The sequence below is a fragment of the Epinephelus moara genome, chromosome 5 (genome assembly GCF_006386435.1).
Source record: "Epinephelus moara isolate mb chromosome 5, YSFRI_EMoa_1.0, whole genome shotgun sequence".
Taxonomy (NCBI): domain Eukaryota; kingdom Metazoa; phylum Chordata; class Actinopteri; order Perciformes; family Serranidae; genus Epinephelus; species Epinephelus moara.
In genome coordinates, this window is record NC_065510.1 from 24,682,554 (window position 1) to 24,710,198 (window position 27,645).

Below are 27,645 nucleotides of genomic sequence, written 5' to 3' on the forward strand. Positions count from 1 at the left end.
AGTAACATGCTGATTTTCATTATCTGTCACCTGCGCTAAAGCTGCGAAGAAAGCTGCAGTAATGTGATTCTGTCATGGGATTCACAGGCCTGTTCATTTTTATTCATATGAAATTAATGAATATTAATTAAAACTGGCCGAGGTGTTGAAACTGTCTGCCTCCTCAGTCCCCAATGGTGACAAGAGTTGGATAGTTGGAGTCGGAGAGTTGGAGTTGTGCATATTAGAGTATTTAGTGTGCACAAGTTTAATCACTGTCTGATGACATATATGGCGCTACTTTACACTGGCTAACAAGTAGTTTGGATTCTCTAATGTTTTGGAAGTGCTGTCAAACCAGTTAAAGTTGTGAAGCAAACTGTTCTCAGTAGGATTTGTCAGTAGTAAATTGGTTTCGCATCACTGCTTTGGTCCCCATGAGCCTGAGTCTGAATCTTCATCCTGTGCCCATCTCTCTGCACCACCGTTGCTCATTCCTAACCATGAGGTCCATGTCTCTCTTTGTGTGTGACTTCTTTCCACACTGTCTTTCCTCTACCTTTTTCTCTCTGTCACTGTCATGCTTTCCCAGACCTATGATGACATAGATTTAGAGAACGAGCCTTGGTATAAGTTCTTTTCCGAGCTGGAGTTTGGGCGGCCGGTAAGTCAGGGCCATAGCTTACTCCTTCAACCACAACCCTGCCTTAGGCATACACCCACTCTCTACACTCCACCCAGGACTTTTTTAAATGTCTCCGCCAATAGACTGGGTGGGGCTAGTTGTTTGGGCATGTGGTACTTGTTGGGTGCTGTGACCCCCCCTTCCCCCCACCCCTGTGACAGGCTGTGTTATGTCTCTGCGTTGCTGGGTTTTTTGGTCTGGTGGCTAGCAGGCACTGAAATGTTCACACACATACTTGGATAATTTTATTTCAGTTGGTTCTGTGTTGCATCTTGCCCCAAAATAAGCAGGACAAAAGGTTAAAAAGGCAATGTGCTCCAGATGCTTTAGATGACCTGGCTTTTTGGCGGGTAAAAACTGCACAGAACAGTAAATCATCGATCAACATTGATAATATAAAATAATATTATCCCTCTGTTTTGCATAACAATCTGAATCTGTGCAGTTTCTTTAACATCTCTTGCACATGCTAACATAAGTATCAGTTAATCAGCCCTTTATTTATCCGGTTAAATCATTTAATCATTTATTAATTTTTGCTAGTTCATTTTTATCTTCACCTCTGGTGGAGCAATGCTCTGCATACAAACTAAATGCTGTAGTGCCCTCTGCTGGATGCAGGTGGTAATAACATCCTAGTGGCTCAGAGCAGTGATTGCCTCTAGCCACTGATCTGAGATCAAATTACCCCAACCTGGCCGATTTACAAAGAGTCATGAGGACACGCCTCTGTCCATGTCAGAGCATGACATCAGGTGATGGTTTCTTGGGCTTATTCGAAATGTTCAGGTGCAAATGTCACATGTGGAGCTGACATGACTTCCCAGAGTCCTGTTAGGCTGTGTTGAGATTTCTACCTGCAATATTTTGAATGTTTCACACCACTGAATAAGCCCTTAGAGTGTAGACGGTTCCCCTACATGCACTGACTGGTCCAGCTGGGACAGAATCTCACTGTATGTTCAGTGTTTGAGTGTTTATTGAGGTGACAAGTCACGAGAACTTTTGACCGACTGAGTGAACGATAGTTTATCTGCACTAAATCACAACATTTGATCGTGCAAGTCACTGCACTTTCAAATAAACACAACACTGCCGCTTGTGCTTCACTCGGCTTTCTGCTTTACAGCTTGCTCTTACACTCTGCATGTGTGTGTGGTACATGGGCACATTTTTGTGTATGTATGTGTGTGTGGTATAAAGGTTTATTTAGTAGGCCTGTTTATTATAGCATTGACATACTATAGTTTGATGTTGCTGTTTTGAGAATACAAACACAGCATTAATAGATGACATTAGAATGTGAATAGGAATGAACAATTATTTTGTGTAAGTGTGTGTGTGTGTTAGTGTGTATTGAGTGTGTGCACACGTGTGCATTGTACATGCAAAGCACATGTGCAACGTTTGTGAACTAGTCCATCTCTGATTACTCAGATTCTCTAACGGGTGTCACTCTCTCCACATGTTTTTTGTTTTTGTTTGTTTCTCCCCATGACGTCACCACTGCTTCTCCTCCTTCACCTCATTTTCACCCTCTTCCTATTCCTCCTCCTCCTCCTCCTCCTCCTCCTCCTCCTCCTGCTCACTGCTGCCGCTTGGGGCTCAAGCCTCCTAAAAAACGGCTGGATTATAATCCAGACATCTCCGCTCGCCAGCGCATTGAGGTAATCTCACCTTCATGAGTGTTGCAGAAGTGTTGTTAATCTCAGAATTTCTAACCAATGATAGGAATTAAAATCTGTATTGTTAAGGAACATGATTGCTTTAAATGAGTGTAATGTAGCGTAGCAACAATTCACTATGATGTCATGTCCCTATGTCAGCTATCCATGACAAGATGAGGATGATGTTGCTTTGAAAGCTCTGATGCTGGGCATTTATTTGCTTTGGGTTGTATTGTATTATTCACTGGAAATCATTCTTTTGTTTCCTGTGTTTCATCTGATGGGTATCATTTCCTCTGAGAGATCTTTGCAGTTAAAGTGTATCAATCATTCTTTACCACTAAGACCCATTCCAGTTGATCCATGCCAGATTTTGCAGGGCAACATTTGCCCCCTGAGCTCAGCTCAAAATATCCTTTGCTGTATCACCTTTGTCATCATCCTTAAGAGCAGCCCAAGAGTGCTCAGAAATTTTTCTTCACTACGTATACCGGTAGGCCTCTTCTCACTCAGGTGTGCCATGTGGAACCAGCATCTGTCGCACCTTACGCTGGGGGAGCGTTTTGAGTGTGGCACAGCAACAACCGCATGCAGGCTGTGCATTGTGAGCTGCTCTGCCTCGAGTCTTTGTTCTTGCGGACCTCACTTTTCTCTTTTGTCGTCTGCCCTATTTCAGACATCCCTGCACATCGCTCCTGCTGACAAGGCTCCGGAGAGACCTGCGAGGTAACCTCTGTTTCTTCTATTTTCCCTCTGCATCACCACCCCCCTCCCCCATCTCCTCAACAGCACTGCTCCTTGTTGTGATTCAGCAGGGAATCAAAACTGCTCTTTCTTGCCTTGACTGTGGTGCAAATAGCCTCTGTGTCTGATAATTTTGCAGGGATTAGTGTTCGTCTTTATTTGCTCTTGCCACTGAAGGCAGGGAGCTTTGCATCTCTCTTTCACTAACTGAGCCAGAATAAATTAACCCAGCAAACCTATTGATTCTGCCCTTCACCTCCTATCCTTCACACAACCCCCCCTCTTCCTCCCCTCGTCCTGCTCCCTTTCACAAATGGCCTGCTTATTCAGTCGCATTTTCCTCGGTGAACAGAAAGGGCAGAAATGGGATGAGATGAATAGGCCATGTAATTCATGTGTGCGACATTGAGTGTGTTTGTCCTGAATAGAAAGCCCACTGGGTTTTTAGACATTTTGAATGAGAGAAGTTATGGTAACGCTGCTGTCTCATCTTTTTGGACACCAGGATAATAGCCTCATTATAAGTAGGATGAGCTTGGATATACTTAAAAATGATGCCAAGGATTTATCTCTGTCCATAAATGAACATGAAAAAGTTTAAAAATTCCCAAGTTTCAAAAGAAATTTTTGACCAACAGTACATATAGTCTGTATACTTCATTTGTCTCCTATTTATCTAAGTGGTTTAGAAAAGAGAAAAATGTTTAATCCTTAAAACAACATTCACTTGCTCATAATTAATCATATTTTGGTCTGCATATGGTTTGTAAACAGATGTTATAGGATGTACTCACAAGACATTTCTAGTCCCTGAAATCAATGTGCCTGCAGCAAACTGCATTCACCTGTGTATACTCTTCTGAAAGCATTGTCATTGATGTCTGACTATGCTGCAGTGCTGCCAGCGACTACAGGAAGAGAAGGAAGTCTGAGCCGACGAGTTCCCAAGTGAATGCTCAGTCTCAGAGCAGAGCTGCAACTTCCCCTAAACCAGTGGATGCCTACAGACCCAGCAGCAGCCTCAAGAAGCCTGCGGTTCGTTCCTCACCATCCTCACCCTCCAGAGCCAAAGGTAAACACACAAACATCTTGTTTCACTTGATTTTTTTTTTCTCTGTGTATTTCTCTTTTCCCGTCTCTTCCCAAAGCCGTTATATGTGTGTATTGTATTTACCACTTTGACAGAAGATCAAAGATCAGTTGTGTTTTTCACAATATGTCTGTCTGGTGTGGTCGTACGTTTCCTTGATTGGTGTTGGTGGAAGTCTGAAGAAAAAAACATCAGATCGTCTTTTTCCACCTGTCCTCTTTTCTCTCCTAACTCTTCTCCCTCTCCCCAGCTCTTCCACCCTTTTTCTGGGTATTACTGCTTAACATGCTTTCCTCCTTCTTCTCTTTCACCACGCTGCTCTTTATTGGACATCTGAAAGGTGGGGACGCATGCAACATGTATTCAAACAGTTTGACCTCCCCAGGTCCTCATCAGCGCCCCTCTCTGCCCCCTGTCCCCTCTGACCTTGTCCATTGCCAGGAGGATGCCAGCCAGGAGGGCAGCTCCTCCTCCAAGCAGTCTGTCTGTTGTAAGAACAGTTGGCAGACAAAATGCCAGGATGCTGAGACATGGAGCAGTGCTGAGGAGGTACCGCCCGTCCCTGGCAAGCTCAAGTCACGCAGCTGCGATGACTTACTCAATGATGGGCACGCCGGCTCGGGCGGGCGCAACGCAACACGCTCAGAAAGTGCTGGGTCGCTGGTTTGTGATGGGAATCCCTCAGGTTCGACCGGATCCATGTCCACTCACTCATTGCCTCGCCTCCACCGCCGACGAGCGCACGATTCACCGGGTTTTCTCCAGCTCTATCGTAAGATGCACCAGATCGACCGAGCTCAGCTCATCCCATCTGAAGTCATCCGCTCGGTGCGCGCTCGTATCCTGGAACTAGAGCGCCAGCCTCACCTGCATCGCCATCGTCTCTCTCCTTGGGCACCTTCTTGGGGCGTTGAGGTGCCGCGCGATATGGTGCCAAACCGCATTTCTGCATATGAGCGCCTTATTCAGAAGTCCAAATCCATGCCCAACTTGGGTGACACTGAGGTGCCTTCAGGCACTACGACGCCAGGTGGCTCGTCATCTCGAGCCAGCAGTGGTGGCGGTGGCACACCCAGTTTTCCAAAACGCCGTTTTTCCATAGAATCTTTACTAGAGGAAGACAATAACGGCAATAGTGCAGTAGTACCTCACACCATGGATCACTTGCATCGACCTCGTAGCCCACCAGAGGGCCAGCCTCGTGTTGGGCCAGAGCCCGGCCGTGCACGGTCCTTTCCTGCCCCTCCTGTTCCCCAAGGCCCACAGGCCAACCCAGACTACTCTGACAGTGAACAAGACGCTGTTGCGTCAGACCTCAGTGACTTCATCCAGGTGGAGGGCTCCTCATTTTGCAGTGAGAGTGACTTTGACCATTGCTCACTAACTTCCTCTGAGAGCTTGTATGGCTCTTCCACCCTTCACCACCACCACCACCTCCGTCATCACCACCACCATCACCACCACCATCACCCTGCTCACCAAAGTATAGGCCAGAGCCAGGGCTACCAACACCGTCACCTCATCAGCTCCTGCAAAGGCCGCTGCCCGGCCTCCTATACCCGCTTCACAACCATGCTTCGCCATGAGAGAGAACGAGCACGCCAGGAGCACCAGAGATCTTCACAGCAGAGCCGCAGCAGCCATTCACACATCCAGAGCTCACAGTCCCAACAAGCGATGTCCAAGCTGGCCTTCCTGGTCAGCCCAGTGCCTTTCCGCAGGAAAAAGGGCTCACCACCTACCTCTAGAAGAAGCAATGGTGGCGGAGAGCGAGGTAGCAGACCCAAGTCCAAACAGGCCATTTATGAAGCACTAGATGCAGCCTTGAGAGACATTTATGAGCACATTCAAGCAGAGAGAGGCCACAGAGGGACTCGGGCGCCTGACGATAGCATCCTGAGGAGAATACTGGCCGAACTGCTGCCAAATGTGCCTGAACGAAGCTCCTCATTGCGGGGGAGGAGGGGGTGTTGGCACGGGGGTCACTCCTCTGCATCTTTGTACCCAGATGGGAGCCCCACTGGGTATGCCTCACACAGAGGGGATCCCTCCACACCACGGCTACAGTCACCAATCAGTGCCTGTTATGGACGCCACTCAGACACCTCAAACAATAATGAATATGGAGAGGAGCAGGGCAATGGGAATGGTCTCTGTTATTCAGGTGGAGATAATACACATATCGCACCTCAAATATACAAATGTTCACTTTGTCATATAAGCAGTCTTACCCACACATAGTTTTTTTCTGCATACTCACATATAGACGTGTACATAACCCACATACATTCACCTTAGTGTCCCTTTCAGTGTTGCATGGGCTTGTTGCCCCTTTCCCCTCATTGGTCAGCCGATACATCCGTTACTGTGCTGTTTTATATTTTACGTGACATTCAGTAAGACCTGTTTACTGTAAATTCTCAAGTAAAACCTGGTATTAAGTAATGACCATTCTTGTGAAACTAAACACCTCCTCCTGATGTTTCACATTAAAGGTCTGCTACTAAAATGCGAGGATTATGCCTTGGAGCCACTGGAAACCTAATTTGAAACACTGCAGAAAATGCTGGCGTTGACAGTAACCTAATACTGAACAACACAACAGCAATGTAGGAACAATTTGAATTAAATAGTGAAGTGGAGCAATAATTCTGTCAGAAAGAGAAAATCAGAGCAACAGAATGGTGAGGAAGAGCATTTTAGGAAACAGGGAGGCATCTACAGTACTAAATGTGATAAAACTGGACTTCTCTGTGACTGGGTAAAGAAATAGTGAGAATTTACAGTATAGTATCTGGTTGGAGTAAATAAATGTGAACATTCTTCTGTTTGTTTATAATTTGATTATTGTTTTGCTTGTATCATTTGTCTGTTTTGCAAGTTTATTTGTTGTAGAGGCATCTTATTACCCTAAAATCATTCTTTCCTTCAGGCCACCTGCTTGTATGTTTATGTTTGTAAATGTATTTTATCATATTTAGTCATCTTTGGGCTGCATTCCCCTTATTTTATTTTGTGTTTGAGCAATTTTTGATTGCATGTGTCATGTTTTGTTAATCCCAATCACCTTGTTTCTACAATGAAATGGAAATAAAACACAATTTTTGATCCTGTGCTATTATTCCCTCATTTACCTGTTGGAATGACGTCATCACTGCACCATTCAGTACTTTCCCAAAGCATGTCTTTGTATTGTGAGCATGCATGTGACATAATTGTGGTTACTGTCGTAACCCCCATGACCTTTCTCATGTGTCTCTCGCTAATCACAGACCAGGATGTCTCCAGGTGTTATTCCACCATGGATGGACGCCACACACCCCAGAGTAGAAGACCTACTCCTGACAGAGAGGTACAGCACTGAAACTGATGGCTAGTATTCTCAGCACCAACATGCACTTCATTAGGAGCACTATTTTTCTCTTTATAATAAAGTAAAAATACTTTAGATTGAACTTCAATAACCTTTTTTGTCTTTAGCATCACTCCTCCACAGCACAATTAAATTTTCTCACAGAAATTAAAAAGCTGTATTTTATGTTTTGCCTGGTAATGCTCGCTGGCTTTCTTTCTCTCACTCTCATCTCCTAGGTCTCCCATAAACAGATGACACAACTTATTCTGTTCTCTCTCCTCCATCAGAAACAGCCTGCGAGAGCCATTTATGATTTTAAGGCACAAACAGCTAAGTGAGTACAGTAAACGCACCGTGCACGTACAAGGAAGCCGAGCCTTAAAGCATGAATGCCTAACTGCATATCAGCACATCTCGACTCATTGCATTCAGTATTATGGTTTCAGATTCTTGTGCATTTCATGCAAAAAGTTTCTTTTTCTTTCTAAGATAACTTCATCGTCACATCTTACCACCACACCTGGATGGCTTTAACTGATTCCTTTTATTTATACATCCTTAAATAGATGCATGAATAAAGCTGATTTCTGTTGTACTTGGTTTTATATTATCCGCTTCAGTGGCTGACGTTCTGTAGCTGATGCTGTTTACATGAAATGAATTGTGCTGGCTGAAGTGATCAGCTCATTTTTTCTTCCTGCCTGTGTGCCAGCACTGTGATGACATGAATGTGTTGCAGGGAGCTGTCATTTAAGAAGGGTGATGCAGTCAACATCATCCGGCAGATAGACAACAACTGGTATGAAGGAGAGCACCGTGGGCGGGTCGGGATATTACCCATATCATATGTAGAAGTGAGTGTGCAGCTGATAAACTGAGTGCAGTACTGTAGATGTACACTAATTTGTGTCTTATGTTTAATTTGTCTTTATGATTTCTCCTCCTCTTCAACACACACATTTACACTATTGCACATAAACAGAAGATGCCATCCTCAGAGAGGCAGCAACCAATTCGTCCTCCTCCGCCAGCACATGTCAGAGAGATCGGAGAGGCAGTAGCTCGCTACAACTTCAACGCTGATACTAACGTGGAGCTGTCTCTCAGAAAGGTAGTGTTTTATTTATTTATTTATTTATTTATTAAACCTTTTTTTAAACCAGAAAAACTCTTTTTCAAGTACACCGTCGGTGAGATTGGCATATAGAAGATTGTGTACAAAAATCCTGCAACGGTGCTTTGAAATGGCCGAGAGGAACCAAAGGGTGCAATTTTAAGTCCTTCTGCAGAAGGAGAAAGAGTTCCTGAAGATCCTTTAAAGTATTAAATAGCATTGAATTCATTCGTCTAAAATTAAATGTCTTAAATCAATATTTCAACAGTCTTAAAAGCCTCTTGTATTTACATCTTGCAAGGATCAGGGTAACTGAACCAACAACACACATATATATTTACCACATCTATCAAATGGCAAATGAGAAAGCTTTTTTCAAACCACATAGAAAAGTTTATGATAATAGATTGATTGTTTTCCCATGTGTTCTGCTTAGTTCTTTAACATTTTAGCTTGATCATTTAACTTTTTAACTTGGCCAAAAATAAAAAAGTCATGTTTATGTCACAGTTAACAATTGGGAAAAATTGTCCCTAACCCTACGTAATTGATGTCAGTTCATGTAGTATTGATGAAGTAGTCAATCTAATTTACCTTAAGCATAGGAAACCTGGTGAAGCTGCAGAGTTTATCGACTGGACTTCAAAGTGCTTATTTAAATTTCAAAGTTGCAACATTTTCTCAAATTCTAGAGAAACGAATAATCATTCAGACATAGTTACAAGGTTCTCACCAGGTAGTGATGATATGTTTGTGTGTAGACTTTGAAGATATCCTGCCTGTGGCCTCAAAAAGATACAGTGGTAGACAATAGTACATGTGATTAACCAACTGCGGGTCTGACCTGGAGAAGATTCACAGTGGCTCCAAGAAGTGTGAGAGGAAGTACTCTTGAGTTCTGTGTATTTAAAACAGTCTGTATTGCAGTTAAAAACCATGTGTATATTTTGTGTGTGTGTGTGTTGTGTGTGAAGGGCGAGAGAATAATTGTGATAAGGCAAGTGGACCAGAACTGGTACGAGGGGAAGATCCCAGACACAACCAAACAGGGCATCTTTCCTGTGTCCTACGTTGACATCATCAAGCGCTCCCCAGCCAAGAGCTCCGCCCACCACATAGATCCACATGGTTACCCGAGCAGCAGGACACCAAGTTCTACACCTGTCAAGGTAGGAAAATCACAACAACGTGACAATAGAATATGCTAAACCAATTCAATACAGACGACTTTGTAACCAGCAGTTTGTTTTAAAGTGCTGGATCTAATAAAGCACTTTGAGCTGCTTTATAATTGAATTTATAGATTTTAAACCAACATCACAAACAATCATTTTCCATCCTCAAAAACTGCTGTAAACCAGTGGTTCCCAACTGGTCTGTCCACAGGGTCCAGATTTCTCCTTAATCATTATTCCAGGGTCCACACAGTTTAATACATTTGGTGTCATACTTGCTTTTGGCCATGTCTTCGAGCTAGTTTGCTGCCTCAGTCAAGTAGCTGTCTGTTATTGACTCACTTTACAGCAGGGAATAGCACTCCAAAACAAAAGCTATGTGCAGGAAATTCACTGTACTTCAAAATAAACTTGACACGTTTGCGAGTCACTTGCAGTCCATTCAGAATGGACCCACAACCCACCAGTTGGGAACCACTGCTGTAAAGAATGTCTCCAGTTTACTAAAAAAGTTTGTTTTGATATCATTAAATCAGTAAATAAATAAATGCATCATCTGCGTAAGGGGATAGTTGACCCCAGAATCAAATGTAGGTATTTTTCCTCTTACCTGTAGATTGTTTCTGGATGACTTGTCAAGGGTTGGAAATATAAGCCACAGAGATGTCTGCCTTGTTTCCAATATAATGGAACTAGGTGGCACTCAGCTTGTGGTGCTCAAAGCACCAAAAAAATACGTTTGAAAAACTCAGCAGCAATGTTTCTTTCCAGAAACCATGACCTGGTTACTTCAGATAATCCACAGCTGTAACATTAGCTAGCTCAGTTGTGCTAGGTGAGCTAGCAGTAGATGCACGGTTTCTCTCTGCACGGTGATGTGGTTGTTGAGTGCAGTTTGATAGAAAGAAAACAGTCTCAAAATAAAACTGCTCACAACAAGGTCTGTGGATTATCTTAAGTAACTACACCAAGATCTCTAGAAAGAGACATTGCTGTTGAGTTTTTCAGATGTATTTTTTGGTGCACCACAAGCTGAATGCCATCTAGTTCCATTATATTGGGGAGAAGGCAGACACCTCTATGGCCAATATCTCCAACACTGGACAACTCACACTAAAATAATCTAGACTGATAAATAGCCCCACAGGTAAGAGGAAAAGTATTTCCGCTTTGGGGGTGAACTGTCCTTTTAAGCTCTGTTGAGCCCTTAACACTCACACACACTAAACACACATTGTACTCTCTGTTCCAGTTTTATAAATTCCACTGTTCTTTCTTTTTCACCTCACCTTCATGGAGCCTTTCTACCATCTACCTCCATCCTCCACTATCCGTGACCCCCTGTCCCCTCAGCCCTCCCTGAGGAGGCCTGACCTGCAGGCTGTCACCAGCGAGTGGCTGTCCCTCACAATGGACCCATCAGCGTCCACTCCAGCTCATTCCCTCACAACCACCCCTATACCACCCACACCTCCCCCTCTCCCCGCTGACCTTACACCTTTCCTAAAGGCTCAGGAGTCGAAGCCACCGTCACCTGCGCCGTCCCAAAGAGGCTTCGCCCTGCCGCCTCAGAGGTTTTCTGTAACTCCTCCCTTTAAAGAAGGGAAACTTGGTTTAGGTCACACCCCTGTTGCCCTACCTTTCTCACAACCAGCACCACTACCACTTCCTCCACCTCCACCTCCTCCTCCTCCTCCTCCTCCACCCCCTCTTCCTCATTCTGCATTTACCTCTCCACTGCCTGACTTTTCACTGCGATACAACAGTGGCAAAGCTCCGCCATTACACATTTCTAAGCCAGAGATTGAGATTTTATCCTGCACAGTGCCAGAGCCAATAAAGTCACCCACACAAGTTCCTCTGCGGCACAAGTCAAATGTGGAAGATGTCACGCCACAAGCTATAGACCCTTATGACGAGCTGTTGTCCATGATTCTGGATGGTTCTACCAGTACAGACGATGCTGGCTTTTCAAGATTGTCTCCAATAGATTCACCTCCACCTACACTAACCAGTGAATCCCAGAGCAGGTTTAAACTAAACGAAAAAGAAGAATCCCATCAGCCAGCAGTGAAACCCCTAGCAGTTACTCCAGCCAGCGACTCGGCAGGCAGCGTTCGGTTAGAGATGCCGTTTCACAAGCTTGTGACGATGGAGCCACTTTCCATCACCTGGGAGGGGCAGTCAAAAACTCTAAGTGAGCAACCGGTTGAGTCGCAGAGACCACCATCGGTGAAAGGAAGGGGATTTACTGAGTTGTTCATTGAGGAAGAGGATGAAGTTAGTGAGGACAAAGAGGACATTAAAGGTTTAAATGAGAGGCTCAGTCCACAGGTAGAGCATGGTGTGAGCTGTGTCTGTTGAGTTTGGAAACACCACAGAGTCCTGGAAGAGAGATGGAGGGAAATGTTTTAAATCTTAGAAAAACAGGCCTACTTTTGAATTTGCTTACAAAAGTTTGACACAAAGGTTAATGTACGTGTTTCAGGCAGCCATTACAGAAGCTTGGATGCATTTACAGCAAAGTAGGGTAGAAATAAATGAATTGAATTTCCCTCGAGATTAATAAAGTATCTATCTATCTATCTATCTATCTATCTGTCTATCTGTCTGTCTGTCTAGAATTAAGCATGGAAACTCAAGCCTTAAAATATCACGGTTGTACAGCAAACTGTACATTTACTCAAAAGCATTAGATAGAGAAGTGTTCAGATTCTTTGTACAAATACACAAACAAATTACAAATAATTCAATGAAGTATTTTTGCAAATTAGAGTCCTAGAGATGTTTTTTGAATAATGATAATGTAGATGATGATTGTAGAGATAGAAGAAGGTTGTTTCAAAGAGATGGTCCTTTGTATTTCAGTGACTAAATTGAAGTGAAAGTGAAGAGTAAAAAAAAAAAAGTAGCATAAATTACAAGTCCCTTAAATTTTATACAAAAGTACAGTACTTCAAAATCATTTATTTAAAATATTTTCCTCCACGTCTCTTCCAGGGCTCAGTAAAGATCCTCAGCATTTAGCTCCTGTGATTCAGCTTCAGGATTGATGTGTGTGTGTCATTACCTCCATAGGCTGATGTCTCTCCTTCTACTCTGACACGGCTTCCTCACCCCGGCCTCCCCTCACCCTCCACAGCACCACCTCTGACCTCCTTACCTCCTCTGTCCTCTTCTTTTACTTCTTCTTTTACTCCTTTGTCGTCGTCTGTCTCCCGGTCACAACAGCAGGATCGTACCCCCATCCCTCCCTCCATCCCTCCCTCTCCGCCTGTCTCCCCTCGGCCCCCATCCCTTCCTCGCCTCATGACATCGCCGCTACCCGCAGTCTCTCTCTCTCCACCTGTCTCACCCCCTCCCCTCCACCCCTCTTCAGCTGTTCCCTCACAGCGCCCTGTCTCTCACCCTCCAAGCTCTCCCTGTCTTCCTCCTGTCACATTCTGCACTGGCACAGAGTCGCCTATTCCTCTTCCTGCTCTGACTCCCCATAAACCTGCCTCTCCTCCCCTCGCCACTCCACGCTCTCCCCCCACTATCCCCGCTGTACCCCATCCAGGACGTAGGTCCCCCAAGGTGAAGGTAAAGCTGGAATGTGGAGATGTTGGCGTTGATTTGAGTCATGTTTGTGGTGCTGAGGATTGGTACAAGTCCTCTAACTTTTGTGTCACTGACATCAGTGAAGCTGAGACTGTGGTTGAAGTGACTGGTGAACTAATCAACTGACAGATGAACATGTTTTATATCTGATTAATCCTTTATGTCATTCATGTGAGGAAAATGCCATCACAATTTGATACTTCATTCTGTTTTTTATCATCATAAATTGACTATTTTTACATTTTTGACTGTTTGACAAAAACTGAGCATAGCATTAGTTCAGGCAGGACACAATGTCAAGTGCAGCTCAAACAGCCAATAAACTTATGGAGCAGCTGATTGATGGAAGGGAGTCAGCTGATTGATCACATGATTCCTTTCTATGCAACCAATTGCAAATCTCATTCAGGGCACCCTATTTAAACTGCTCTGGCCTGCCTATTGTTGCTGCTTCCTCTGCAAGCCGCTTTGCAACCCGCCTCCACCTCAGCTCCTCCTTTTCCTGCTGTCTGACTTATCAGTGTCATTTCTGTTTGTCATTGATGCTGCTCTGTTCTATTCATGGGGGTCTTTGCTGCTGCTCTCCCTGCCTTAGGCTTTCCATGTAGGCGCATGGAAGGGCAGGGAGGTTTGCTGTCTCTGCCTCAAGCTTTCCTTGTCTGCACATGGAAGGGCAAGGAGATGTGCTCTCTCTGCCTTTAGGCTTCCCACGTGAGCGCATGTAAGGGCAGGGAGATGTGCTCTCTCCATCTCAGGCTTTCCTCATTTGCACGTGGAAGGGCAGAGAGGTGTGCTCTCTCCACCTCAGGCTTTCCACACAGGCGTGTGGAAGAGGCTTTCTGTGAAGGCCAGAGGAAAGTCAGAGAGGCCCCAGAACAGAGCCATACCGCCAAATATAATACTGCAAATAGAAATCAAGTTTTCTTTGATTAAAGTGTTCCTGACTGAAATACAATCTGGTAAATTGTGATGGCCATTTTTCACTATTTTTGGACTTTTTATAAACTACACGATCAATCAAAATGTGTTAACAGAATAATAGATATGAAATATAATTGTTTGTTGCAGCCGTAGCTTAAAGTTGTGCGTCATTTGTACACTAAAATACATTGTGCACTACCATGTAAGTGATATGGTGTTTATTAATGGACAGTAGAGAGCATTCTTGAATTAGTGTGTTGCTCTCCTTGGTTGTACTGTGGTGTGTTTAGGAGGATTTTCATCAGCATGTGGCTGGATGATGTCTCACAGCATGTCATTAGCCTTGGTGCTTGTGTGTTGAGCTCATGTTGAGGCCTGCTGACTCATTTACTGTTGAAGATTATCGGTTTGTTGCTTCTGGTTTTTCTTGCCTGTTGAGCAGGATCCAGTTGTTGGTGGTAAACCTCCTCGTAGCCCCATCTTGACTCGGAGGTCCTATCTGTCCCCCATTAGAGGTCGAAGGGTAGGGGTGCATGTCTTCATTCACCCATACTCTGACTGTTCTCTTGTCTCTGTGCAGGAAGGAAATCTTTAGAAATAACCACATCATTCATGACTCATCACCACATATTCTATAACATATATACTAAAGTATAATGTTTTGGAAACACAGTGTTAATTTCCTTAACACAGAGATAATAGGAGATACTGCAGTATTTCTGCTGTGTTTGGTTGGTTTACTTATTCAGGCCTGTCTGGGTATGAAATTATACCTTATTTGTAATGAGTGACAACATCGGACAAGTCTTTCCTTTTAACCTTAAATCCTAAACAAGAGCCTCACAAATACCACACTCCTGTCTTACTGTCTGTTTCTGTCTGTTTCTGTCTTTCTCACAGCGATTAGTACAGGATGCGCTCCATGGCGGAGGAGACCCGTAAGTGATTTATGTTATTACACACTGATTTGCTGCCATACAAGAAAAGAAAATATTCCTGAGTGCTAAACTGTAGGCTGAGTAAGGTATAAAATATGTGTGCAGTTCAGTTTTTACATTTTTAACATATTAACAGAAACGTAGGGAAAATACTGGATGAAGAAGAAAAAGCAGCGGTGGTGGTGATCATGTTACACATGACAGAAAAAGTAGCATCACTGTTTATTAGGGGTGTCAGTTCACCATTTTTATTTTTCTTACACAGGTACCAGGCCGTGTACAACTATCTGCCTCGCAACGAGGATGAGCTGGAGCTGAAGGAGGGCGACATTGTAGATGTGATGGAAAAGTGTGATGATGGCTGGTTTGTTGGTAAGTATGAGGAGTATGGAGTTAGATTTGTGTCTTTATTATATGTGAGAAAATAAATGATATGAGAGAAAAAAAAATGTTTGACAGAAAAAAAAATATTTGAGAGGAAAAGTTTTCACACTGATAGCAAAAAATAATTATATTTGAGACTAAAAAAAGTTTTGAGACAAAGTATTTTGTCATAGAATATAAAAAAAAAATAATTTGAGATTTAAAAAATGATTTCCAAGAAAAAAAAACTCTCTCCAAAAACTTTTTTTTTTACTCTCAAATATTATTTTTTTGCTATCAGTGTGAAAACATTTTCTATCAAAAAAAATTGTTTCTCTCAAAACATTTTTCTTCTCTCTCTCAAAACCTAAGTCTTTGCTTTTGTGTCAGGATTTTGCTTTCGCTGCAAAAATAATGTCACGGGCGGGGCCCCGTTCCTATTGGCCAGTCTCAATCGAATCGACAGCTGGGTGAGGATCGTCTTGGGAGTCGAATTCAACTGAATCATTCATCATCTGTGTCATCATCTTACCCAAACATTGGAGTCTCCACTCCCAAATAACGCAGCGCATCTATGCCAGTGAATCAACCATGGTGGATGAATGATTCAGTTGAATTCGACTCCCAAGACAATCCTCACCCAGCTGTCAATTCGATTGAGACTGGCCAAATCTAACTCCATAGACGAGGGGATAAAGGGTTGTACTTGTCTACTAGGCAGGTACATGTGATACTAGGTTTAGAGAAGTGCATGAGTCAAATAGTCGCAATAGTAGTCGGTTGGACTTATTACAATTATTATAATTTCATTAATGCACACATTTTAATTACATATTGACATAATTTGCACTTTAATGTCATGTCTCCCTGGTTAAATGTTACTGTATAAAAAACAAACAACTGTCCCGCAAGAGGTGAGACAGAAAGAGGGTCAAAGATGACATCCTGTAAAACCAGTGTGGTTTGGCAGTACTTTGATTTTATTTAGTAAGTTGTTGCCTAACTACATTAGGACTGTAAATAATCATTATTTTCCACTGCTGATTAATATGTAGATATTTTTTTCCATTAATCAATTAGTTTTTTTGGTCTATAAAATGTCAGAAAATGGTGATTAGTGACGTCCTTGAGTGTCTTGTATTGTCCACAACCTGAAGATATTTAGTTTACTGTCATGGAGCTAATTAAGCAGAAATTATTCACATTTAAGATTTTTTCTTATTTTCTTCTACATTTTCTCTTGACAAAATTACTCAAACCAGTGATTGATTTTAAAATTATTTGGCAATTAATGTAATAGTTGACAACTAATGGATATATCTTACAGAACACCTGGACAACAAATGTACACAATGCGAAAAATACAGTAGGTCAAATTGATGCTCTAACTGTCTGAAGTGTTTGTGGTCTGGTTGCAAACAAACAGAAGACCACTAGATGGCACTGTGATCCCACCACACATTTATAACATGACATGTTTAAGAAGTCAACATTGTCCTGCACAGCTGAGTGAGTCGGACAGTCCTGAGAATCTGTCTGACATGTTAACCTTTACATTCTTCTACAGACAACTTTGCCCTCTGAAGAGGTTTCCATGTGATTAAGTTTGATCTGCAGCTTTGGCTGAGGTCCAGACTGCAGTGAGCTGGAATAATATTAGTGAGCGCTGCTGCTGCTGCTGCTGCTGCTGCTGCCAAGTTTCAGCCAGACCTTCAAACACTGACAATCTCATTTTATTGCTCTTTGTTTTTGAAGGGACCTCTCGAAGGAGCAAGTTGTTTGGAACCTTCCCAGGAAACTACGTGAAGCAGCTATAATGATGATTCCAGACTCCCTCCCCTCCCCTCTGGCCCCGCCCCTTCCTGTGACACGTTCATCGCCCTCAGCACAGCACCCGCAGGACACCACCTACCAACACTGGTCCCCCAAGACCTGTCGCACATTTCTGTGTTTGCGTGTTATGTGTGGCTGGTCAGCTTCACACAGACAGAACATTTAGCTCTAACTAGCCATCTTTAAAGGAAGACTTCTATAAAATAATGTTGTTTTTTTAATCTTATCTTTTTATCCTTATTTTTCTATCATGGAGAACCCAAACTTTGTGCTCCAGTCAGTGACCTTTAACTTTTGACTGTGATAGAAGGATGTGAAAGGAACTTTGCAAACAGTCAAAGATAGAAAACAGGGCACGGCAGCGATGCTTTTCTTCCTGTTAAAGGGCAGTAAGATCACTTTTTTTTATTTTCCCGCAGTATCTCAAACATAAAAACACTTGTTACATTTCATTTCAGTGTTCACTAACAAATATCCCCAAAGACGTTACAGTGCAGAGAGTGTTGTAAACAGTATTCTGTCAGCAGGTATGTTGTGTACAAGCTGTGTTGAAGGGATTGCAGCCATGCAGCTGATATTTCAGGTAAAAGGATGTTAGATCCCACGCTTACAGGACTGTAAAGACTGTGCATGTATCAATGTTATGTGTCGCCCGAGGTGCTGATTGGTTGATAAGAATTTGGGGATATGAAACACGATCATTATGAAGCAATCATTTCAAATATCGCAAATGAGGAAGTGGGAAAAATATCATTGGCACTGTTGCACTTGCTGTCTAAACCTAATACAATAGATTTAAAGTGTAAGATTAGAAAACACAAAAATATTTTGGACTTGTTGGTTCTTCATCTTCACACTAGGATTAATGCACTTTAACGAAACTTTAACACAATTTCGTGTGTTTTATCTCAAATGTCACTTCAGATTTTACACACCAGGTGTTAAAGGTTCAGTGTGAAGGATTTAGTGGCATATAATGGCAGAAATTTAACATAATATAACAATTATGTTTTCTTTAGTGTATAATCACCTGAAAATAAGAACAGTCGTGCCTCCATGACCTGAGAATGAGTCGTTTATAGAGCCGTACGCATGCCTCGTTTTGCGCCCTTAAATTCATTGTTTTCAATGTTGACAAGCGCCTACGTTTCAGGGCGCAGCAGCTGTGCCCCAAGATAAACCAAGTGTAACTTTTGGAACACAGCAGTGTGCATGCCAATCACAGCAGACAGATACCTTTCCCTTTCGTAAATCTCAGTCTGTGGTAACTATAGAAAAGTTGATTATTTTGGTGCAGGACTGCCAGAGCTTTTCATCTGTCCCACGGACAGCGCCTGGAAGAAGATCAGCTCTGCACTCAGGATTTCAGGTTAATAGGCTATGATACGGTGCTTGTTGAGGTTGCTTGGCAACCGCAGACACAACATGCCGGCGCACTCCTGAAAGCTGGCTCGAAAAAGGCACAAAAGAAGTGCCCAGGACCCGACCTCAAATTTCCCAGGCGGTTAAAGACGCAGCATGTGTACGGATCCCGATATCTACATAGGGAGCGGGTTCTCATCCACGGGGATGGCTCTGTTACACCGCCATGTTTCTACAGTGGCCCAGAATGGACAAACTAAACACTGGCTCTAGATAGGGTCATTCCCGTTCTTTAGATTTTCGGCCATTGTAGTTAGCAGCCCCTTTGTGACGAGCAGTGTTGGAAAAACACTAATTGTTTTTAACGTGAAACTGCATTATTCACTGTTTACCAGTTTTAATCACCCGGCCCATTTGTCTCGGAGAGGAGGAGACCTCTGCTGATAATTTAGCGCCTAAACAATCAACACCAAAGGAATCTTAACCGGGAGTTTACGTTTGGTACATGGCAGAAGTTCAATTTGTTGTAATCTGCAGTCCTCACCACTAGAGGCCACTAAATCCTTCACACTGCTCCTTTAAAATGTCTGTGGGCCTTTGCAGTATATTGGTCATGTTTGAAAAGTGTATGCATAAAGGCTACCAACCTTTTAGGTATTATATTTATAAGAGGACAAGTGCTGGTTGAACTGTGTTATGAGACGATTTTAGAAAAGATGGAACAACAGGATGCTTTTCTAACATCTTTGAACAGCAGCAAACCCACATATGAAGGACTATTTTATTGTATCAATGCCCAGATCAGTGCTGAGTGACAACAGGACAGTTCATGATGGTGTCATTATGTTTTATGTTGAATTATTTAAGTGAGACGCAGGATGAGATAGCGTTTTACGAAACAAAAACTCCAGTCACACAACTGCGGTTTTTCCACTAGATTTCGGTGGCATCTTCTAACCCTGTTGTCAGAGCGCGTGGGTCACTGTTTCATGTAGTTATATACTATTTGGAATTATCGTCATCTTAGCTTGCTCAGTGAATATATTTTATGTTTTTGTTTCTCATTTTACGTGTTTCACATAGGATGGACACTGACAACAAAGCAATTGTTAAAGCACCTTAAGATATATTTTGTTTTATCATTCATTGTCCTTCACGTCACCCCCCTGTCATCCACTATCTCAGCTGGTGTGACAACACTCCATGTGTGTGCGTGTGTGTGTGTGTGTGTGTGTGTCTGTGGTGTTTTTGTAAGCCTTTTGTATGAGAGCTGTAAAATGGCCAACATCCACATGCTTTATAAAGTCAGCTTTTTCTCACCCACCATCACATTTGGTTTCTTCTCTTTCTTTCCTCACATTCTTCATCAGTGGTGCTAATTTCCACTTTTTTCAGACTTATTATTGTAGCCAGGCATGTAGGCCTTTCTTTCCTCCAGTTACCTGTTGTTTTAAGAGCCAGTGACGTATTTAAACTGAAGTTACTGTAGTTAGAGTCGAGTAGAGTTGGTGATTGCTGCCTTACATCCAACTCACTAATTTAATAGCCATGTATATGTAAACCTCTTCTGTGATGCAAAAAATTAATTTATGCATATATAGTCTAGAAAAACATCAGGAAAGTGTGCACAGAGCGCGATCACAAACTCTAGTCCGCCTTTGATACATCGTTAGGAACAGATTTGGATTGAAGACGAGAATTTGACTCCTGATATGTTTATACATGTAATGAAAATGTTAATCTTATATGTTATTCATGTTAATATCAAATTCAATGCACACTCTTGGACCTAAGTATTTCTACAGTATCTTAGCATTTGTTGGATGATTTTATGGGGCTGTATTGCTAATAAAATCCAGCTGGTAGATGAAATATTTCACCCTTTTTCCCCTTTTAGCCGAACAGAAAAGAAAACTGTTGATGGCTGAAAAGGAAATCTCATTTATGATGTTTAAAGGTATGTTGCTGAGACTCTGACCTCTTTCCTACCCTTTTATTTCAAGCACAGAGGTGATGTTACACACTTTCACGTCCTCTCTATTTCACACAATTCCACACATGGACAGTTGGTGGCGGTAATGTGCTGATCAAAAAGAAGAAGTTTCAAAAGCCTCAAGAAAAGGGCTTTTGCAAAAAGTAAAAGCACAAAGCTTTGGATGAAAAGTGTTGCGTGTACAAACAACTCCACAGGCTACACGGGGTATCTTTATACATTCTTGTTATTGCTGACCTCGCATGGTCTAAAGACAAAGGCTGGTGACACCTATTGTTCTTACTGTTCACAAATTTCAGGAGAAGACCAAAGACAGCAGTTCTCAAGTCCATCTCTCAGTACTTTCTGACTTCCCCACAGTCATGTCATGGTTGTATAGGTTATTCTTTAACCATTTGAAATCTGAGCAAATTGGCTTGATTTTTGTTTAAAAAAAAAAACATGAGAAGAAGGCAATTGGCAACAAAAGAAATGACCCAAAAAATGAAAACAAGAAAATTAGTTTAAAAAAAGAAAGAAAGAAAGAAATTAAAAAATAAACAAAGAATGAAATGACCTGGAAAAATTATAATAATTCTCTAACATAATTTTAAAATGTGATAATAATTATAAATATAGTTTTTCCCTGATTTTTTTTCCCTAGTTTTTTTACAATAATTTTCTTTTCCTTTTTTTGCAATTTGTGGGACATTTCTTACCAAGTTGCTTACTGCCTTTTTTCCTATGTTTTTGACAGAAATTGCACCAATTTGCCCAGGGTTCAAAGGTTTAAATACTTAGGCATCTGAAAGCGGGACAAGAAAAGTGTTTCTCCAGGTTTCAAAGGGTTAAAAGGGGTTAGTAACTTATGAACAGCTAGGCACTGTAGGCTACTCAAATACGAGTAAATGTTCTATTTCTTGGGGGTCTTCTAAAGCTGTGGATTAACATACTAAGTGATCCAGTGAGTATTTACAGCAGCAGGAAGGTGTATATGTGGTGGTGACACAAAAGGAAAATAAACTATGGTGCCTGTGTTCATAGTAATGAAGGAACATGTTCCTGAGTGAAACACTGTGGCTCATTAATGTGTTTTTGGACAATACTGGAGGTCCAGGGCAGACAGAACTAAGCTACATCAGGCTTTAGCAATACAAGCAATGCTTGGAATGCCAGTCAACATTTGTATGTGGTTAGTAAATGAGCTCAAAAAGTGGGCCCTGTATGTGGCTGTCCATGTGTTCTATTTTAGCCCCATGCTAATTGCACACATGGATGAGTTTACCCAAGTGGACCTAAATAGGTAATGCTGCAGCTACCTGGGCACCAAGTGGGTCTGGAATTGAAGTAAAACAGGGCTGTGTTTAACAACATCAAAACTATATCAAAACATCCGTTCACAAACTCTCACACAACTCATGTGGTGTAATCTACGTCAGTTATCCAGTCCTGTACTTAGCACAGGGCAGCTGTGGCTCAGAGGTAGAGCGAGTCATCCCCTTATCCAAAGCTCAACAGTTGGATCCTTAGCTGAAGTATTCCTTAAAAAACTTGAATTAACCATTAGTTTGAATTGTTGCTGATAACAAAGAATAATAATCACCTAATCTCTCAAGACAGATTCTGCAATCTATTTTTTTTTTTTTTTTTTACCGATGGATTTCCAGATTGATAATCACCAGACTTGTCCTTTAACTTCTCAGCTTGCTGCAGTGATGTGCAATACTGTGTTCACACTATGAGCAACAAGGCAACAGCATGACCAGCTACATTATCACTTAGTCATTTAGCAACACTTAGTCGTTAAAGTGTTGCTCAGACACCTCTTAACATAGTTACATCATCGCAGACGCGTGTGTGTTAGCTAACTGCCACAAAGCCAACACATTCTCACTCCATTCTCACATTCTGTGGTTGTTGACGTTCTGAGACGCCGAGTCAAGTTCTGCCTGTTACATGCATTGTCTTCTTTCAAAATATACTTCCATTTTCGCAGGAAATTTACCATTCACATACAGTCTCTTTCAAAATAAACGCACTGTGTCAGTACAACAACGCAAATTGACATTTTTCTCTTCCAACAACTAACTAGGTTTAGGAAGAAAAGCACATGGTTAGGTTTCGAAAAAAACAGGGTTTGGCTTTAGAATCTTACGGGACTTGAATGCCACTCCCCCGGGTGAAGTTTGGTGTTTGTTGGACCCATCCTTCACCCCTCCAACCCGCCCTAATCAGACTTTTGCCACCTTAACTTTCGTTCTTGTCCCGCTGCATTTTCCCTTGACGCCCCCAAGCGCCATTAAACTATAATGGCAACCGGCCACGTATCATGCCGACATTAAAGGACAGCTTTTTTTGTCACCATCTGACGCCGCAAGTCACTGCCTAAGCACTGGGTTTCAACAACTTCGGAGTGAGATCGCCCCATTGCATCCCTGTGTGCACATACAGCTAGCATAGTGTCAGCTAACTAAGCTAACAACAAACATATGATTGGTTGACACTTCATGGCATCATAGGAGCACTGAAAAAAGTTGAGGCCAGCTCAACTTTGATTTGTAGCGTGTCACACCCATCAGCAGAGATAAATGTCAGGCGTCAGTTTGTAGCTTCATGTCACTGGCCTCCATTGAAAATGAACTGTACTCGATTGCCTTGCTGCTTGTAAGTGTGCTCCAGGGTGTGTCAGTACAGCATGACATCATTGTTGAGTGTGGTTACAGGTGAAACACACTTGAAACCTTTTAGCCAGAAACTACAGCCTTAAAATCAGAAGTAGGCTACATGTTTTATGATTTTTGTAAAATACCAAAACAGGCCTTGCAGTGCACCTCCTTGTTATTTTAAAAGGGTGCACTGATGCTCTAACAACCATTGTTTCAGCTGTTATGTGTTATAAGAGTCACATAGGTCAATTTTAATGTGCATGTCTTTAACAAGTCAAGCATACACAAGGGGAGAGTTTATATAACTGGTTTATGATAAACTTAATGCAGGCAGACTCTTATTATGTTTGCAAAGAAAGAGACATTTTGGAGTATGAATGCTCCATCATCCACATCCCTTTTTGTCCGGGAGTTTCATCGTCATGGTAACTGCAGAAATAAACCATGAATCCACTCCACTTTATAACACATGCATCAAATGAGATTTTCAAGGCTGTATGTGGTTGATGGATTTCATGGTGTAATTATTAATTTGCACAATTGTTTAAAAGGCAGTTTGATTAATCGCCACAATGGAAAAACAGAGCGAAGGTTTATCAGTGCTGACACAGATTAACAAACCTCACTCACAGTTTTTTGACAAAGTGCTGTCGTCGCCACATAAAGCCTTCTGTGTTTTCATAATTTTGGATATAATGCAGACATGAAAGGCATGCGGACACGAGAAAAATATCAGCTGACTGGAATGAAACACTGTGATCATAAACAAGCAGCGCAGCGAGGAAGGTTTTTGAAGGCTAGAGGAAATCCTTTATTTTAACAGCGAGGACAGACGCAGATATAAACACAGAAAAGAAAAAAAAAAGGATGATGTGTTGGAAAACTGTTGAAACTGGATTGTTGACAAGCTCAGGGGTGAGAGTCCTGGGTCCCATCCAGATCAATAGTGGCTGGAATGTGCCTGTGGGACCTCCAGGGCCTCAGAGCGGAGCTGCGCCTCCAGACCAAATAAGGACAGGAGCAGCAAGACCCGTCAACCAGAGCGAGAGGAGGCCAGCCAGACTGTGAGCTGCCCAGGGATGAGAAGTGATGGTGGTGGGGGGGGCTGGTTAACATCCTCACTCTGTCTACAAGTGTCTATATAAGTATGCACACTGTGAGCCAACACTGGATTTGTTCAGGACGACTGAAGCTTCAGTGGCATTTGATTTAAGAGGCAAAACATTTCTGTCTTTTTAGAGTGAGAAGTAGCAAGAGAGAAAAGTAGACACAAGAAAAATTGCTCAATAAAATCAGGAAAACTGGCAACCAAGTGCTGGTAGAACAGTCCTGGAGCCAGTTTCCAAAATCTGACCAATTACTTCACTGCTGGGGTGGGGTCTGTCCATTCTCCTCCCCCTGCACCCACCCACATGGGTCAAAATCTCCATCACTTTGATACTCCTTTGCTCTTTAACTTTGTGCCCCGCAGCGTGCAGTGTGCTCTCTGTGCTGCTGTTATCTAACAGCGGGGAGACATTAAAGGGTCATGCCAGTCACTGTCGTGTTGGACGGTCCGGCCCCCTGGGGGTTTCGCCTGACGGGAGGGAAGGACTTCAACCAGCCTCTGACCATCTCCAGGGTGAGTGAGTGAGAGGATGACTCTGTTATAACAACACAAGAAGGATTCAGAATATTTTCCTCTGAATAACTTGATTAAAAGAAAGACTTTTCTCAGATTTAATGTCTTAACTGATCATTTAAAAAGATAAAGAATGTGACAATGTGAGTGTGGTTTAATCCTCTGGTGGTGCAGTCCAGACGAGTGTGTGTTTGTGTTAGCATCAGCTTTGTGTTTCCAGGATGGTCCGTTCTAGAAAGAGTGTGTCTTGACTGGCATGAGGCTTGCACCTGTGCCACAGTAAATGCATGAGGCTTAGATACAAATAGCAACTTACATTGTGCTCTGACATGCACACACACACTCACTATGTCTCACTGAGTGGATGTCAGACTGAAGAGTTCAGAGGCACGGTGAGGTCACGCAGAGTGGGTGGATTAATTCTGAATTGTGAAAATTATGAAACAAAAATCCATGTTATATTTAAATCCTCCATACTTTCATGCTGACAGTCGAGTCATGATTTTGTCAGTGATCGGAGAGCACAGTGTGACTGTAAATGCATCAATATGAAACGTCTATTATAACAGTTAGTGAACGGTCAGCTGAGGGTCAACACGCAGCATCACACAGCTTGTCGTCATCGTAGACTGACAGCTCAAGCAGAGCTGTGAGATGAAGACAGATTACATGTGTAAAACTGATTTATTTACTCACAGTGAGCACATTACTGACACTTTGGACGAACCACAGGATTTATTATAAGACAGAAGGCAGTGGCCACTGATACAGATTGGCAAATTGGAGTGATGAAAGTGATAATTTCCTGGACAAAATATGGTATTTCCTGTTTATACCAAGTACAACTGAACCACATGAAAAAACACCAGATGGTTCGTGATAAGAATTTATTCCATTTAAAGGAGCACTTCATCATGTTTATATGCCTAGTCTTGGTGAGAGATAGATGAGAAGATCCACTCTGATGTTCGTATGGTAAATGCGTAGCTTGGGCTAGCAGGCAGTTAGCCTAGCTTAGCACAAAGACTGGAAACAAAGGGAAACAACTAGCCTGGTTCTGTCTATAGGTAACAAAATCTAAACGAACGTCATTTCAAATTTGTTTTTTGAGTTTTAAAGCTAGACTGAACAAGAAACATATATAAAAGTAGAAGTAACCATCATGACATTTTCACTGTTTACTAACCTTGTTTTGCTGTGTGTTTGTGACGTTGAACGTGACACACTCGGGGAAAAAAAACACAGAACTCGTCTACTCTAATATACCAGGTGATTTTGGTTAAAAGGCGTATGAGTCGCACTTTATATCTCAATCCTGGAGTCTCCAAAACCCTCTGTATAAACAGCAAATTTTTGTAAAGACATAATGTGCTGGCGAGAAGCAGATTTTGTTTCGTTTTGTTAATCTTTATGCTAAGCTAAGCTAACCTTCTCCTGGTTGTAGTGGCATCAGGGCCGTACGCAGGATTTTTGAAATACCGAGGTCATTTAGTCGTGGTGCACGTGGGGGGGTCAGAAATTTTTGTCAATTATATATCAAAGAAAGGTTCCCGCACACTGTATCGCTCTCAGTCAAACATTTATTGGCGTAACGTTTCGGTCGATGTGACCTTCATCAAACAATCAGTCAATTATATATCAAAAGCCTTCAATCTGGTGTACTTTGACAGCCAAATTAAGAGGCTACATCTATAAAGAACTACACACATCATATTAGATTAATCCCATCTTATCATGTTTCTCTTCCCACTTCATACTATAGCGTAATTGCCTTTCACCAACTTTGTGGGTATTTATAATTATGTTTGAACCACTTATTCTTTAGCAGGAAGTACTTCTCTTCATCTGTCAGTTGTCAGTTATATTAATTTTTATATCAATGAAAAAAACAAATCCCTGTTACTAAATTCTTACATTTTTATATGTATCTCACCATAGCAAGTTGGAAGTAGACATATTCTGCCATATATGGAGAGGGGAGACTCTCTGGAATCTGGCAATATAAGAACCATGATGCTGGGACATTCTGTCACTTCACAGCTGTCCAAAACATGTGGTTTGTGCCAGGCGGACATTATTGCCAGTATTTTTTCATTATTGCAAGAAATTCCATTGACTCATTCACAAGTCAAAAATGTGTTTTATCTGAAGGAAACATGCAATATTTACATCTAAGATAATAGAAAAATAGTCAACCAAGTGCAATGATGTCCTCCAAGATAATATTTGCCACTTTGTTTGCATTTTTGTTGTTGTTGTTTTTCAGTTTCAGTTATATATTGAGGGGGCATTTTGGGCACTGGGGGGACGTGTGACTACTGTCAGCATGCATAATTAGGCTACAGTTATCTGCGCAGAGGTGAAGTGAGCTGGTCTTGTCATACAAAGTTTGATGGAGTGTCAACTGGACAATATGGAGATATTTGCATCTTGAAAGCTGGACTACAAATGTGGATAGACAGGGAGAAACACACGCAAGCCAATGACGTGGTAAGATACGATATTCCTCACTATATGAAGTGACTGATATCAAGATCTGTATAATGGATTGTAAAGAAAT

The 27,645-nt window shown here is 42.2% G+C and overlaps 3 protein-coding genes across 5 annotated transcripts in view; all 3 read left to right on the forward strand.

Annotated features, from left to right (window-relative positions):
* The window catches only part of sorbs2a (sorbin and SH3 domain containing 2a), a 65,057-nt gene extending 44,902 nt beyond the window's left edge, over positions 1–20,155 (forward strand). For 2 of the 3 annotated variants that reach the window (XM_050045405.1, XM_050045406.1), the window contains 13 exons: positions 572–643; positions 2,275–2,331; positions 3,008–3,057; positions 3,972–4,147; positions 4,506–6,329; positions 7,438–7,517; positions 7,757–7,854; positions 8,260–8,374; positions 8,503–8,631; positions 9,609–9,803; positions 15,231–15,268; positions 15,534–15,640; positions 17,387–20,155. In XM_050045405.1, coding sequence (XP_049901362.1) covers positions 572–643; positions 2,275–2,331; positions 3,008–3,057; positions 3,972–4,147; positions 4,506–6,329; positions 7,438–7,517; positions 7,757–7,854; positions 8,260–8,374; positions 8,503–8,631; positions 9,609–9,803; positions 15,231–15,268; positions 15,534–15,640; positions 17,387–17,448 — 3,003 coding nt within the window. In that variant the 3' untranslated portion in view covers positions 17,449–20,155. The remainder of the gene's footprint in view (positions 1–571; positions 644–2,274; positions 2,332–3,007; positions 3,058–3,971; positions 4,148–4,505; positions 6,330–7,437; positions 7,518–7,756; positions 7,855–8,259; positions 8,375–8,502; positions 8,632–9,608; positions 9,804–15,230; positions 15,269–15,533; positions 15,641–17,386) is intronic. The other variant, XM_050045403.1, reaches the window with a different exon arrangement.
* Positions 10,946–15,220, forward strand: LOC126390902 (uncharacterized). The gene is made up of 3 exons (XM_050045407.1): positions 10,946–12,143; positions 12,888–13,391; positions 14,773–15,220. The coding sequence occupies exons 1-3, from the start codon at positions 11,103–11,105 to the stop codon at positions 14,923–14,925; spliced, it is 1,698 nt and encodes a 565-aa protein (XP_049901364.1). The 5' UTR covers positions 10,946–11,102; the 3' UTR covers positions 14,926–15,220.
* Positions 20,156–24,896: 4,741 nt separating the features above from the next.
* Positions 24,897–27,645, forward strand: part of LOC126390905 (PDZ and LIM domain protein 3-like) — a 30,172-nt gene continuing 27,423 nt past the window's right edge. Inside the window, exon 1 of the mRNA XM_050045410.1 lies at positions 24,897–25,085. Within this exon, the coding sequence (XP_049901367.1) occupies positions 24,993–25,085 (93 nt within the window). The 5' untranslated portion in view covers positions 24,897–24,992. The remainder of the gene's footprint in view (positions 25,086–27,645) is intronic.